Here is a 16105-nt window from a genome sequence, read left to right on the forward strand (position 1 = left end):
TGAGTTTCTCTCACTATTGCCACTAGTGATTCACTTGCAAAATTTGTTCTCTCCACCCTCAGTGTTATGCTCTGCTGGCCTAGAAGTCTTAGTTGCCAAGGGAAAGATGCTTCTATGGGGAAATGTAACGGTGATGACATTAAGCTGGAAGTTGGTACTGCTTGCTGGCCACTTTGGGCTCCTCATGATAAAGAATCAACAAATAAAGCAGAGTTTTGCTCTACTGATAGGAATGACTGTGGCTTTCAAAAGGAAGGAGGGGGCTGGGGATAGAGTACTTCCCTAGTGTGTGCAAAGTCCTGGGTTCAATTCCCAGTACAGAGGTAGAGTGGAGGAGACCAGAAAGGAAATTGAACTACTAGCAAACTGTAACATAGTAAGAGCTATGTCTGGAACTCAAGGATATCTCTTTTACTCTCACGTACTGTGAGGACCTTGCTTACTGTAACAAGGTATATGGAAAATGACCCAATACAAGTCCAGTTGGCAAGGCCTGGATCCTTCAAAAATGAAGATTTAAGTCACCGTGACCAAGTGACATGTTGGCTGAGGACAAAGGATATATGGGATGGGTAGCAACAAGGGAAGTTATAAATATCACTTACAGCCACAAGATCAGTTATGGAAATTAGAATGGTAACACTTATATTTATTATTTTGATATAAAATGTATTTACCAATGCTTTTTCTTCCCCTGTTGTCCATCTAATATAAAATGTGATAAATGTAATTTTCTTTTGTATTAGTTCCCTAGGGCTGCTGTAATAAAGTACCACAAACTGTGTGGCTTATAAGAGAAATTTATCCTCATATAGTCTGGAGGTTATAAGTACAAAATCAATGTGTTAGCTGGTCAGTTCGCTTCAAGAGGCTTTAAAGGAGAATCTGTTCTACCTCTCTCCTGGCTTCTGGTGGTTACTGGCAATCATTTGTGTTCCTTGGTTTGGAGACAAGATCACTCCAATCTCTGCCTCCATTGTCATGTGACATTTTGGGGATATGTGTGTGGGGGTCCAAATTTCTCTCTTCTAATCAGTGAAATAGTCATTGAATTAAGCTCATCTTAACTCAGTATAACCTTTTATGAACTTGAGTACATCTACCAAGACCCCATTTTCAAATAAGATCATATTTATAAGGCCTCAGGTTACAGCCTATCTTTTGGCAGACAAAATTCAAACATCTTTGTATCTCTGGACTTCAAATGGAGAGTGGATCTCAGCTAGTTGAGGATTTAACGCCACCTCCAAATGAATAAAGTTATAAAATGGGCTCTGTGTCCTGTGTTGGGGAGATGCATCTTACTGGGTGTCATCAGCATTTTACTCACGTCTTTGTTTGGATGTTATATTTGGTTAAAAGAAGTATAGTTGGCAAGGGATGAACTATGGTGGTTTTATATAGTACCACCTCAGCTAAATCAAAACTATATTTCAGAACTCCATTTCCTGTTTCACACTGGATTAGCCCTAAGGGAAATTTGCATGAGGCTGGAAAAGCAGAATTGAAGCAGCAGCCATTATATTTTGAAGGGGGCCCCAGGAATTATTTTAACTAGCGCACATTTTCACTGGTCCCCTCGCTCACTTTAGGTCAGAAGCTGTGATTGCAGCTCCTAAAGTTGATTATGCTAGGTATGTGTTCAGTTCCATGGCAAAGGACACTAGATCCTTCAAATAACTCCCATTAAGCTTGGTTAAGGGCTGATGTGGGTTCTAGTTTGTCTTCCTAATTCCTTCTTTACTTAATGTCCAACTTGTCTTCCCAGTGACCTTTACTGACTCAGAGATTTCAGGCCATCATAGAGGCAATCCTTTCCCTCTGCACTAGATTCTACCATTGCCTGACGTCTGCTCCCTAGGATAAACTCCTTCCACATCTTCTAATGTTTTTGCTTCCGATCAGATCCTGATATACACATCTTGCACGAAACATTGACAAAAGTGGTCCCAGAGGAAGAAATCAGAAGCTGTGGACAACACTGCATTCATATCCTACCAACTCAAAAGGCTGAAAGTCATCCATAGACAGCTGTCATTTTAGACACTAGTTTTTTTCTAAATACTTTATTATTGCTAATCTTCTGGGCACCAGTGCTTGCTTTTCTATGGTTTCTTTCCTACAATCCACATACACAATTGTCTCTGATCAGAGCTTCAAATCAAACACCTGAAATTGAATGCTACATGTGTGGGAAGAAAATCCCACAAATATGTGCAAAAGTGGCGTGTTTGTAGGTGCCTGTCCAAAAAGAAGGCAAAGGTCAATATTGCCAGATGTTTTACCTTCCACAAGGGAGGATCTACCTAGTTAGAGCAATTTAGTAGCATTCCTAGTTCATTTTTGGAGTGCAATTCAAGTTCTAGTTCCTTACCAACACAGCTTTTTCTTTTACTCTAGTATTCTGCTTCTTATATTTCATTGCTCTCAGTGGTTCATCTCTCCCCACTTACTGCCAACATATGAGTGCTGGGTTTTATGTCTTCCTATCTCTTTCTCCATGTCCTTTGTTGTCATCTTCCCCGAGTTACCTCCCACACTGCCCAACTTGGTCCAAAAGTAGCTGGTATAAGTACCACAAAATGTGAACTCTCTATCCTGGTTAATATTCACTAATTGGAGAAGTGCCAACTATTGAAATATGTGTATAGAAAGGTGGTGGAGCTCCTGGTCTGTCCAAGTTAAGTGAATGATGCCTATATTAAATGCTTTCAATTATTCTATTAAATCGCTAAATTCATTTGGCATAAAATGATGCCTGCATTGGTCAGTGACCCTACTTTCTCACAAAGACTTGATTATTTCCTAGCTTAGTACTCAAGTTCCCAGGCAACTAGTGAGGCCTAGAAACCTGGGAAGTCTGATTTCTAGAGCAATGGCTTGGTTAATCCATATTGTTTTCATGAAGTGGTTAAATTCCTCTTGAAAAAATAGAGGCTAAGTGACCCAAAGCAGATTAGTAGAAAAGACCTGAGTCCTTTTCAGAATTCTTGGTATGCTGGTTGGCAGGATTCCTGTCTGTCCGAGACAGGCCTTCTCTTGAAATCGTAAACTTCCAAAAACATAAATCATTTCCATGTAGCTCAAGAACAGAAACTGTATTCTTTTGGTTTTTTTTTTTTTTTTTGAAAGAAAGCACTTTACACACTATGAGAAATTTAACATTTGGATTTAAAAAGAGTCTGATAAATTGCTACAAATTTTAAATCATCAATTATGTATCAAAAGCTTACTCCTTAAATATGCTCCAACATCAAGAAAATAGCCTGCTAATGAATTGTAAAGAGTAGAAAATACTGTAACAGATTTTAATTAACACTTTACATTAAATTAATCTCAAGTAGCTGTTAATTCCTGTTAAATTCAAGCTCTACTTTTAATAAAAGAGAAAACTCAAACACTTTAAGCAGAAATCTATTAAAAATAAACATAAAAAAATATTGTCATAACATTTGTAAGCAAATGTTCACAAAAATATTTATGTCAAATATAGTCACGTAGCATGAGACATGCCAGAATTCTTCAACTCTAACTCAGACCTGGAAAATTTCAGTTTGTTGCAAATCTTTCCTGTGGCTAAGTCTCTCTAGACCTATACTTCAGTGAAACAGGAAATGTTTGGATTGTATTCTTCCCCTACCCCCACCTGTCTGTGGATTGATAACCCTGTGATACATTAACTAAGTGCTGCTATAGGTAAGCTGTGCTTGCAAAACTGAGTCTGATTTGCTAAGACTAGGGGACAAAAAACCTGCTGCAAATGCACTATCTGGTGAATGCCACCAAAGATGTCAATTGAATAAGTGGCAATGAAGGCAATGAGGACTTTGGAGACAGAAATGGCAGATTGTCACAAACAGTTATCGATTAGCCATTGGGAGATCACTGACTTCTAACCCATCAGGCAGTGATTTGGTTGTCAAGGCTCGAAGGCTGATGAGAATGCTCACATTCTTGAGGTCACCTTAACTAGGGCTTCCACAATGTAAGAGGAATTATACTTATGGATGAGGATGACAGGAGAGGATAATAGGGAATGGAGGGCATTCATAACTGGGCACATCAACCCTGGAGATCTTTAGCTTCCTCGAAGATTCTCTGCTTCACACCCTCATCTCCCTTCCCTATGTCAAAACATGTGCTTTTAATTATGTCATATGTACAAGCTTCCAGAGGTAACAGAGGCTTAATCCTGAGTTGAAGTAAAAAAAGAGTGGGCAAAAACGACACGTCTCAGAATGAGTTTCATTTATATAATGAAAATAAATTTTTACACAATCAACAGAAACACACAAAGTTTGTTTTTGCTTTTTTTTTGCGAAAAATATTTTTAAATAAATTTTTGTCATTTTTTTTTTTTACATTCTGATATACATATGTAACAAGGTTTATGGCACTATAACCAGAATCAAATCCAAAAAAAAAAAAAAAAAGGAAAAGGTGGGAAGGAAAGTAATTGGTTTTGTTGAATTTCTTTCTACCTCCAAGCTGGCAATTTTGCACTATTTGTCTATCATTCACTTGCCAGCTCTAAACTTGTTTGCACACTCAAAACACCATATTATTGCACAAGAGCCAGTGAAGGCCTATGGTATAGTGGTCAGTCGTTCCTTGTTGTTGTTTCAAAAAGTTTCTTCAACCCAGAGAGGGGGGGAAAGAAAGGTCCAGAGCATAAAACACTATTCTCTATTTCTTTAAAGAATACGCGAAGGTTTCTTAGACCACTCAAGCTGCCCTGATCTTCTCTCTGCACCAAGGAGCACAGCAGGGCTTGGTTGGGTGGGGTTTTTATTTCCTATATGGATGGCCCAGGTAGGCTCCTAGGTCCTCATGATCCAATGTCTTTTCTACTTACTTTTGGTTCTTTTAAAATGGTGTATATGGGATCTTAGGTCTATGAACCTGCACAGACTATTTAGTCATAAACTCTACAAAAAGCTTAAAAGGAAAAGGGGGAGAAACAAGTTTTATTATATTTTCATTGTTGGCTTTAAAAAAAAAAAATGACCTCTTGAACCTCCCTGCTTTGTCAGTTTGTGGGAAGTAAATCTCAATGGCATCAAAAGTTATAGTCTTCTCACACTTGTTAAAAATAAAGTCTTTAAACAAGTTTGTTTCCATTCACAAACTTTACCCCCAACTAAAAAAAAAAGGAAAAAAAAAGGGGGGGGGGACCCAGAACCCATCCTCCTTCCTTTTTTGCCCCCCAAAGGAGAGCAGCAATCCTTTCCACCCTGACCACGGTCACACGACCGTCTCCACACCCATCAGCTTTGGCGTAAGGATGCGTGGCGTCACACCATTGTTTAGGTCTTCCTCAAACTCCAGCAACTGCCCCATGAAGTTAAGATTTGGAGAAATAATTGGTCGTTTGCCTTTGACAAATTTGTAAGCATCAGTCATGGTCATCCGTGTGTGCTTCATCAGGTAGGCGATGACAATGGTGGCAGAGCGGGACACTCCGGCCTGGCAGTGGATGAGAAGCCCCTTCCCACACTGATGAGCTTCCTCTGAAACGAGAGAGAGAGAAGAGATGAAGGGAAGGAGAAAGAGATGGACAGAGACAGGTTAACACGGACCTGAACTTGCCCAGGCTTCATTTGGTAGAGAAAGAATAAATTTAAATGGTTTTTAAAACTCAGTACAATATACTAGTCAATTCTGCATGCTCAGGTCACACTTCCAGAACCAGCTAAAGTCAGTATTAGCATGAGAAAGAGGCTACATATTTACATTTAGAGAGGAGATGGAGTAGAGGAAGCATTCATTGGAACAGTATCTCAGTATCTCACGGCAGGACAGAGGCTGAAGCTATACTTCCAGCACAATGAATGGGCTTACCTCCCCACCACACACACACACACACATTTCTTTGTGTGTGTGTGTGTGGTGGGGAGGTACTGGGGATTGAACCCAGAAGTACTTTCCCACAGAGCCACACACCCAGCCCTTTTTATTTTTTATTTTGAGACAGGGTCTAGCTAAGTTGCTTAAGGCCTCCCTAAGTTGCTGAGGCTGACTTTGAACTCAGATCCTCCTGCCTCAGCCTCCTGAGCTCCTGGGATTGTAGGCATGTGCTATCATGTCCAGCACATTTCTTTCTGTATACTACAGAATTGGGAAGTGAAAGGAGGGGAAGGCAGGGGATGTGGGGATTAAGAGAGATAGTAGAATGAAACAGACATTATTACTGTATGAATGTATGTGACTGTATGACCATTGTGATTCTACAATATGTATACTCAGAAAAATGAGAAATTATATTCCATCTATGTAGGAAAAAAAAAGAATTGCTTAGTTTAGGAACAGACATTAAATGGATGAGAGATTTTAGCTTCTCACTAGGAAAGTCAATTATGGCCAAGTTTAAAGACTTATGGTTTAAACCAGAGTGTAGCCCTCTCTTAAGTGTTCAAAATTCCCCTTGCATTCATGGAGGCTGCACCAGTATGGCAAGGATCGGCAAGATGCAGGAATTCCCACATTGGCTCAGAATTTGAGTCCCCAGAACTTCAAAGCTCCTGTCTGAATAATGGGAACAAAACCAGGTATCCCACTCGGAGAATATGGGAATATTGTCATTTGATTCAGGAATATGCTGGCACAGTTAAGCTCTAAACCTAGACTCCACTTAGTTTGTGTTAAGCACCGAGTGGTTATGATGTTAAACACCTTCTGTTTCCCAAAAGCCACACTATGAGATTTTAGCTTATTGGATAACAATGAAAATAAAATTGTGCCCTGCAGGTTATGACTCTGAATTGCTTTCAGGCTAAATGCTGTTTGTGACTGGTTTTGTTTTCCTTCTAAAGAGCATGTAAGCCTGAGTAATCTATAAGGAATGTGAGTACTTGGGTTGAAATCCTCCCAGGACAAGTGTATCTTATGCTACTCATTAAATGGGAAGCAGATACCCCAAGGCCCTCCGCCTGGAATGAAGTCAGGTGGGACCAGTCATGACATCATATATCAACCAAGAAGTTCCCTGTCTACTAGGGGACAAAAATTTCTTCTGCAGGACTCAAGGACTGGCTCAGATTTTATTAATAAAGAATCTGAAGCATTTTACATGTTGGCCGGCTGGGAATTAATTAATAAGGCATTACAAACACCGTTCCGGTATTTTGTAGAAAGGCTCATGGCCTGGGAATCAAGAACCCTGGATCCCCATTGCTTCTCTGACACTAGACTTCGGAGAATCTTGGAGAAGTCACTGTACTTATCTGAGTACAGCAACCAGTCTGAATTTCCTTCCAAACTGAATACTTCATGGTCCTCCACTGAAGATACAATCAGCAAAGGAAAGAGTCGGGCAATGTGACCAAAGCTTGTCAGCTCTTCCACAAATCCACCAGGCCCTTAAACCTGAGGCTTTTTTATTTTTTATTTTATTTTTCTGACGATGGAACATCAAACATGATGGGAGAAAGGCCAATGACAGCTTGCTGCAATAATGAGGAAAAGTACTGGGCCAGCCCTTTACCAAGATAGCAGTTAGAGTCCCTTGGAAAAATTATTGAGTGTCTGCTATATGCTAGAGTTCTCCAAACGATCACTTGAGTCTTACAGCAGAGTTCAAGGCTGCAAGAAGTAACAAAATTTAATTAGGATTAGGCTGATGGTTGCTTCCTTTTAAAGATGAGAGCCTGCTATTGCTTGAATTGTTCTCCTAGGGCTATCTAATCTGATCTTTCCTGCTTCAGTTGAGTTTGCAAACTGTCAAAGGAAATCTTGTATCATCTCACCAGCACTAACATCCACTCCATTTTGTTATCAAGTGCTTCAGAACCGAGACAAAGCAGAAAGGGAGAAAGAACTCGACCCCATCCCTTTCTCCCTCCTCTAGGATGAGGCAGTGCATAAGGAGGTTCACTTTGGCATGACCAGTCTGAAAAAGTTTCTTCAGATCAACCCTTCAGCAAATTCTACCTGTATCTCAGCCTCAAGTGAAGAGGTACCCACTGCAACTTAGTTTGATTCAAGGTAAGGAAATGCAGTCACCTCTCATGCTGGGTGAACAAGGCTGAGTAGGGTACTAGGGAGAGATGGGCATTTGAAAGTGATATATTCACTTATTTCATGTCCTGCAGGACTCTGAGGGGACTTGGCAGATTGGGTAGCAGCAGTACCAGCTCTGATCCTCAATTCCTTACTTTCCCTCCATTCTTCTAGGATTAAAGCATGGTAAATGCTAACCACTACCATTTTTTTTTCCATTGTGAATTTGAGTGATGGGCATTTCTAGTTGAACAGATGTCAACCAAATTATTTTTTTATGTCCATCCTGATGGCTCTGATATGTTAAGAATGAGGAGGACACTTTGGCTGCATTAGGTGACAGAACCCAAAACACCTCTGAGCAGCTGTTTTTGAGGAACATAGGAATAAACCTTGGACTTGATTTCAAAGCAGGAGCCAGAGGGAAAGGAAGGCAGAGGACAAGGACTCCCAATGGAGATACTTACCAATGAACTCAAAAGCCTCTTCAAAGTACTGCCGCAGGTTCTGCTTGTTGCTGTCGGTGGCCGGCAGCCGCTTGTAGTTGAAGAGACCTTTCTCGTAGTGGTAGAGGGGAAGGTGAGTGGTGACGTTGATGACATAGCCAATGTTCAGCCGCTGCATGGTGTCCAGGTCCTGAGCGTCCTGCTCATTGCCAAGGAACAGGAAGGGCAGGATGGGCGTCAGCTCTGCATTCTCGATGTCAGGGGTGGTGGGGACAGACTGAGGTAGCAAGCTCGAGGCCGCAGATGCACCGCCCCCCACCTCCCGGCACTCTTGGAGCTGGAGGGAGTTGTCACAGAGGTTTTCATGGTTCTGCTTAAAACTACTAAGTCCACCTGGAACACAAATACAGAAAGCACGATTAAGATTTCAAAGCTGGCAGAAAATGCCAACTTCACAGTAAGAATCAGAGTACGTGGTTGCTTAGATGGATGTTTATGTGTGTATGAACCCCAAACCCAAAATGCAAGAGTCCATTTGGGGAGCTTCCAGGACCAGCTTCAGAGCGTCTCTCTGCATGGAGGACTCTAGAAACATGCTCCTTATATACAAAGTGGGGCACGTTGTTCAGGAATGAGCCCCATGTAGCATCAGGCAATTTCATCAGCTGCAAATGTGATCTGCCTCAAAGAGACATAAGCCGGATGCTCAGTGGCCTATATAGAACCTTGCACTTTGGGAGCAGAGGAAGGCATGGATGGCGTCCTCTGGCTGAGAACTGCTGCCTGTAATCTGGCCCTGCACACATGCCACCTTGTACCTTCATGCTCACCTTACCTGGAAGGCCACATCTGCTCCCAATACAGCAGAGGGCTTACAAGCAGGGACCATGGCTATAACCCCAATGCCACCCTTCCTGGCTCTGTGACTTGGGCAAGCTCCTCCCTCTCTGTTCCTCTTCTGCTCAGATGAGGGTAATGATACCTGAGTGTGAATATGAGTCTAAGAATAAATACATTTAGCATGTTGTTAGGCATATACGATTGCTCAGCAAATGTTAGTTATTTTTATAAATATTATTTATATGAATGTCCAAAGGTAGAAGCAGCTGAGAAATGATTGGAAAGGACAAGACAGGGTTGCAGGGACAGGGAGATCATTCTTAAGGTCTCATTCTGATGTTTTTGCCTGCAGGTCCTGACCTTTGTCAGCCTTGACTTCCAGTAGAAGGGAAGTGGAGTAGCTTGATCCCTTGAACCTGAGTTTTGAGGGTCCTAGGTATATAAACCCCTCAGGAAACTGCTAATGGATCTATGAATATACTTTAAACATAAACCTCTGCTCTGCCTCCAAAAATTATGGGTCTACCATAAAAAGTTTAAGCTGTACCTGTTTCCACAATTTTTAAATGCAAACATTCCCCGACCCAAGTATAGTTTCACTTATGGAAATTATCTTAGGAAAATCATTTAACAAAAGACCTTCAGCTAGATATGTGAAGACATCCACTATGGCATTATCAGTCTAATGGAAAAAGGAAAGCAAACAACAAAATAAAAATTAAAAAGAAAGTAAATTTTATTTTATTCATTCCATAGACTATTAAGAGTAGTTATGAAAAGGTATGAATGAACAAAGAAACTGCTTAGCATTAAGTTAAAAAAGCTAATTCAACAATAATTCACCAAAAGCTGAAGGACTACAGAGAGAGAGAGAGAGAGAGAGAGAGAGAGAGAGAGAGAGAGAGAGAGAGAGAGAAAATACACAATGTTTAATTTAAGTTAGGAAATATATAGATTATTGTTTTGATTTTCCTTTAATACATGTTATATTCAAATGCACAGATGAATGAACCCTAAGGATTATTATGAGGTTTAAATTATATAATATACATGTTAGGGCTCTGAAATCTGAATTGACATTATTAGCACTGAATGAGCTCTAAAATTCTGACTAGACAAAAACTAGATATCCTCTTGCGTTCTCTTTGAAAAGAGGGGGAAATTGGAAAACTCCTATTAGCTAAAAACCACCAAAATGCAACATTCATTCCCATAGATGCCTTGTGTCTGTCTTGATAGTCTTTGGATTCAGGCAGAAAACACAAGGACGAATAGGATATGGTTCTGTTGAAACAAGGACAGGAAGTCTATCTGTCCACTAGCTTCTGACCCTAACATGTGTTCTCCATTTCAAGTTTCACATGTGACAACCACAGGGGGAAGTCCAGACTAGAGCCTAGACCAAGTATCATGTCTATGTACAAGCAATGGACCCTGAAACAGCTGTGCAAGACAGAGAAATCCCATTGTCATTAAGAGATGGTAACAATCCAAAAAAAATTCAAAGGCCATATAATGATCATATAATGATCATCCAAAATGAGTCAAGTAAAAAAACTTGTTTTTCAAAAAGAAAAACGAAATATTAACTCATTCTTACCGATTTCCAGAATTAAACTTTGCCCATACTGTTATTTATTATGCTATGAAAAAAAATGATAAAGTTTGAGCCCAAAGAGAATTCTTAAGTACAAAGAAAAAAAAAAGAATACAAAAACTTCATCAGTGAATACTTTAAAAAATTAGAATAAAATAAAAACTAGCCATTGTTGCCATGATAAGCTCAGAAGGTACTCTGTTATTTTAAAATCTACTCAGCTTTGCTTCCACAAAAATACAAGTAGACGGTTCCACACTGATTCTATGATGAGAGCCCAATTCATTCTTTTAAGAAAAAAATCAGTTGAGACATTTTTCTACATACGATGAGAAGAAAGACCATCTCCCCCACCCCCCGAAAAAAAAAAAAAGTCCTCAAACGAAGTGGGAAATCCTCTAAGCAGTGGGGGGAAAAAAACTTCTCTCTGTTCTTATTTAGGGTACTCAAGCTGTAATTTGTGAGTTAAAAGATAAAATAAATTAAAAAGCATGCCAGAAAACTCCCCACACAGAAAAAAAAAAAAAAAACCAGCATAGAGCTTTTTAAAATTCTGTCTCTACACCTCCTTTCCCAATGACATCAGCTGGAGGCTCCCCACCTGCCCAGTTGCCATAGCAGTTACACAAAGACATACAATGACATCAGTTGGCATGATATCAGCTCTTTGAGTGCAAACAATACAAGAAGAACTACTTTGTTTAAGGCCTTTGGTGCAACTGTGTTCTGGGGAGCCAATGATGTAATGCTAACAGGTGGCATGGGCCTTCCATTTGCCTAATGGGGGGAAAAAAAAACCCATGGGAGAGGGGGATGGAGGGAATTTGAGACAGACACACACAGAAAGCTCCAAATTGCAGGGTGTGCTCATGTGCAAAATTATGTGTGTATTGTATGTATGTTTGAGCCATGTAAGAACTCTGTTCACAAATTATTTGAACGGGGAGTAGATAGCACAGGAGCTCTTTTAATTCAAACATATAAGCTAGAGACAAGGACATTCTCAGTGAGGGTCTAAAGAAACAGTCTCCTGTCCAATTTCCAGTCTGCTCATCAACTTAAGCATCGGTTCTCATCCAAGGGTAACACATATCTATACACAACTGTTAAAAATCTCTCTGGACGGTATTGAAAGCAAATGAACCAGTAGTAGCTTGCAGTGCCTTTTTTTTTTTAAGAGAGAAAACTACAGGAAAAATATGTGGGTTTTTTTTGTTTTTGTTTTTTTTTTCCTTTCGTGGTGGTTGGTGGGGTGAGTGGAATTGGCAGCTGTAGGGGAGGGGGGTGAGTAGAACCAATTTCCACCCACCCTATCCCATCAAATACCACCTGAGGCCATCCTGCCTGATTGCTTAATGAAGAGCTTTAATTATGTTTGTTGTTACTATATGAGAATATTACAAAATAGTAATTAACCAACAATTGAGGTAGAAGCAGTGTGGTGTGGTTAACAGAGCAGAGGTTAGAGGCAGATAGACCCAGGCTATCATTGTAATTCTGCTGGGTAGGGAGTTGTGAGACCTACAAAGGTCTCAAATCATTTTCTCCTATTAAGCCTCAGTTTACTGATCAAGTGGATATCATATCATGTACCCTTAGGGTTGCGATAGAAGAGGTCTATGTAAAGATTTTGACACACAACCTGATGTTTGATAATTAACCTCTTATTACCCCAGTACTATCAACCCAGGTCTCCCCTGCTATTGATCTGTGCTCATGTGCAGTGATCAAGAGCAGGGGCACTGAGGCCAGGCTGCTGGGGTCTGACCCCTAGTCAAACACTAGCTGTGAGATGCTGGGCAGGATTCTCACCTCTCTCTTCCTCAGTTTCCCCATATGTAAAACAGAAATGATAACAACAGTGCCTACCTCGTGGGAATTTGTAAGGATTAAACTGGTTAATAAATACAAAATATTTTATTAACAATGTCCAGCACACAGGAAGCACTTTTCTTTCAGTCCCTTGGGAAACTGTAATCTTAACGATCTAAAAGATAAAAAATAATAAAGATCTAAAAAAATGCTTCATAATGATTGTAAATGATTATATGATTGTAAATGACTGTAAATGCATCAAGTGTTAAAGTTTGAATAATATAATTTTATCATAAAAAGAAACAACAGCTCCCTGTCCTTCCTAATCACAAAGGATATATATTTTATTAGGACAATTTATTTGTCCTAACTTTCCCAATAAAGATTACATGTCTTTGGATTCCTAGTTTTTCCAGAGGAGGACTAAATTTTTAAAATAAAACTGCTCTTCTTCCCTCCCTTTCTCCTTCCCCTAATCCCTAACAAACACTAAACCTCCTTGTGTACACAAGAACCTGCAGTCACCAGTGGAAATGTTTTTTTTGAGACATGAGCAATCATGCTGGGGGACATTTTCAAATCTCATCTCAACACTAGGTTCCCTGCCAAAATGAGCATGGTGATCACACTGATTCTGAATGGTAACAGCAAAGAATACCCAGCACACCCAAAGAAAATACATATTAATAGCACCCGCCTGGTTTTCTTTTCTCCAATAGGAGGTCAGTACAGCGACTGTCCCAGAGAAGCCATGGATTCTAGTTTTAGGGGGAAACCTTTCTCTGTGGGTGCACTGCAGTTCCCATGGCGATTGTGACTACTGCAGCCTTAGAAACAGAAGGGTCCTCTGTGGTGTAATTCGGAAGCCATGCTCTCTGGCTGCAGAGTCGAAGCGCCTTCATCCACATGTGGAATCCATAAACAAAAAGTTCCCACATCTAAAGATGAATAGCACTTCTGCACAACCTTTTGGTTATTATGCTAAGCAGGACGTGAGCGCCTTCCGGAACTTTAAGGAAAACATTGTCTGAAGGTCAGCAAACAGAATGAGTGTCCAAAGAGGGGGTGTGTATAGTCTCAAACTGGACTCTTGTGCAAGTTTGCTGCAAACACACTGATCACTCCTGTTGTCGCCTTGTTTTTGCTACTGGGTTAATCAGCCTTTTTAAAGTGAAGAAAAGTACTTTGATGATCGAGGGAAACAGATTAGAGCCAGACTCCTTAGTTAAAATCTTGGTTCCTATTAGTCATTACCTGTGTTATCTCCTTCAAATTATTTAACATCTCTGAAGTTCAGAGATGACATCTGTAGTAGTTCAGATATGATATCATGTATCTCAAAGAATACAATACGGATACAATGTCGCATAACACAAGTGGAAAAGATACTGGAAAAGCATGCATACTCGTATGTAGGACCCCCTTGGAAATTGGAGCACATTGGAGCAGCCTCTTAGGATGCTACCTACATGCAGGAGGATCTTGGTGGAAGAACAAAGCATGGATAATTGTAGCTGATGAAAGGTTTCCAAAGCTCAAACCGACAAAATGGGGTCAGAATAACTTCATTATTTTCAGGGCAGAATGGCACCTAACTTAACAGGAGAAATGTCTGGAGTAACAGTGAGACATTATTTTGACTTCTTATGTTCTGTGAAATTATCTTTACATTCCACAGGTACAATTGGGTATTTCACAGAACCACTGGTTTCAAGCCAATGTGGCCTGGTTCAGTTGATAAATGTCTGGTGTATAAAAAGACAAAAGCTCAAAACCTTTAAAAAAAAAAAAACCCAAACCAAAATAAACCAAAATCTCAGTATCTTGAATCCAACTGAGTTCCTCTTTATTAACTGGCATAGTGTACTACTGAGTCTTCTGGGAAGATGTCAGGCCCTTTCCTGGCCTCTCTGGTTGGGTACACGTTGTCTACAGGTAGCTTAAAAGCCAACCTGAGAAGACACACAGCATGGAAAGAGCTTGTCTTGGATTTAGAATGGCAGGCCGGCCACACACTGACGGACTTTCTCAGTTACATCTTCTAGGCTAGATTTCTTCAACTATAGAAAGGTGACAGTACAGGGAAGGGAGGGTGAGGCAAAGGCCCTGTGGTTGCCCATAGAAGATCTGTTCCCGCAATGGTACTCTTCTTGGACCTAGTCAAGATTCCACAAATGCAAGAGCAAGTGGCATGCAGGTCTTGGGGTTGGCAGTTTCCCTTGGTAACCTCCTTATGTTTAGTTCTTCATATATTAAGACCTCAGTAGAATTTGGGGTGGGGGAGAAGATATCTTGGCTATCAAACAGCAAAAATGCATTGTGGGCCAATTTTCTGCAATATACACATATATGTATTTTATCTTTATATGTATTTTTACATACACGTATACACATACATTCCTAAAAAATTTAAAAATAGAAGTATGAAACATTATATATATGAGATAGTTTTTATAGAAAATTACATGTATTTACATTGCCGTGAACAGCTCAATTTATTGAGGAAAGATGTATAGATCATTGTTAGGTCCACAATTTGTTTCAGGGTGACTATTCTCTGAAAAAGTTAGTTTCAACGCGCCACCATGTACACAAACAGGTAGCCTTGCTCTACAGGTAAAACTGTGCTAATGAAGACTTATTCTTTCAGAAATATTTTGCTTTTCATGCATATCCAAATGAATAGTTTTAACAGTACCTAGGTTCTTGGAGAGCAGGACTACCACTCTTATTTAAGTCCATTTGACACAGGATCCAGCCATAAGTCACATCAGGAGACTTGCTGATAAATTAGCAGGAGGAGATATAAGGAAAAGGTACAGAGCTAGGGAGCAATCTCTTTATGGAGATAACTTTTCACTTTATTTCTTAAGTTTCCTAAGTTATGTCTCATGCCTTCTTTAGTGACAAATGATAGGCAGAAATCACTTCCAAAATGCCCTTCATAGAACCATCTTCCTGTAATAGATCACTTCTGTTCTTAAAACATTCCTCCAACCAAATTGTATTTAGTAATGTTTTGAGAGAAAAAAAGAAAATCCCTGAAAAACCTGTTCTATAATTTGTTTCAATTTTGAGCTCAGAGTCTTCTCTGTATTTTCTGCTGGACAAAATACAAACAATTAATTTACAGATGCTCCCGTGAAACAGACACGGTTTATATAGCTGCTGTAACTCTGTCACCAAGTTATTCTTATTTCCCTTAGTTTATACACAATCCCTTCCACCTCAACACTTTGGTCCACTAGAAAATCTAGCTTTTTGGAAATAAGCTAATGCTTGGTTATGAATGCACTTACCAAGGCTAAAAACAGTATCTTTTGCTCCTTCTGAATCGGTATATTATTAACAGTGTGCTTTCTTCTGAAGTTTTTGGTTCTATGTGCTTCTACAACTATTTTCAATTATT

General features: G+C 39.9%; 1 protein-coding gene across 3 annotated transcripts in view; it reads right to left on the reverse strand.

Moving 5' to 3' along the window:
• Positions 1–3153: 3153 nt before the first annotated feature.
• Positions 3154–16105, reverse strand: part of Dusp10 (dual specificity phosphatase 10) — a 41104-nt gene continuing 28152 nt past the window's right edge. For all 3 annotated transcript variants that reach the window (XM_078022856.1, XM_078022855.1, XM_005335853.4), the window contains exons 3-4: positions 8466–8837; positions 3154–5510 (exon numbers count right to left, since the gene is read on the reverse strand). In XM_078022856.1, coding sequence (XP_077878982.1) covers positions 5245–5510; positions 8466–8837 — 638 coding nt within the window. In that variant the 3' untranslated portion in view covers positions 3154–5244. The remainder of the gene's footprint in view (positions 5511–8465; positions 8838–16105) is intronic.

The sequence above is a fragment of the Ictidomys tridecemlineatus genome, chromosome 10 (assembly GCF_052094955.1).
Source record: "Ictidomys tridecemlineatus isolate mIctTri1 chromosome 10, mIctTri1.hap1, whole genome shotgun sequence".
Classification (NCBI taxonomy): domain Eukaryota; kingdom Metazoa; phylum Chordata; class Mammalia; order Rodentia; family Sciuridae; genus Ictidomys; species Ictidomys tridecemlineatus.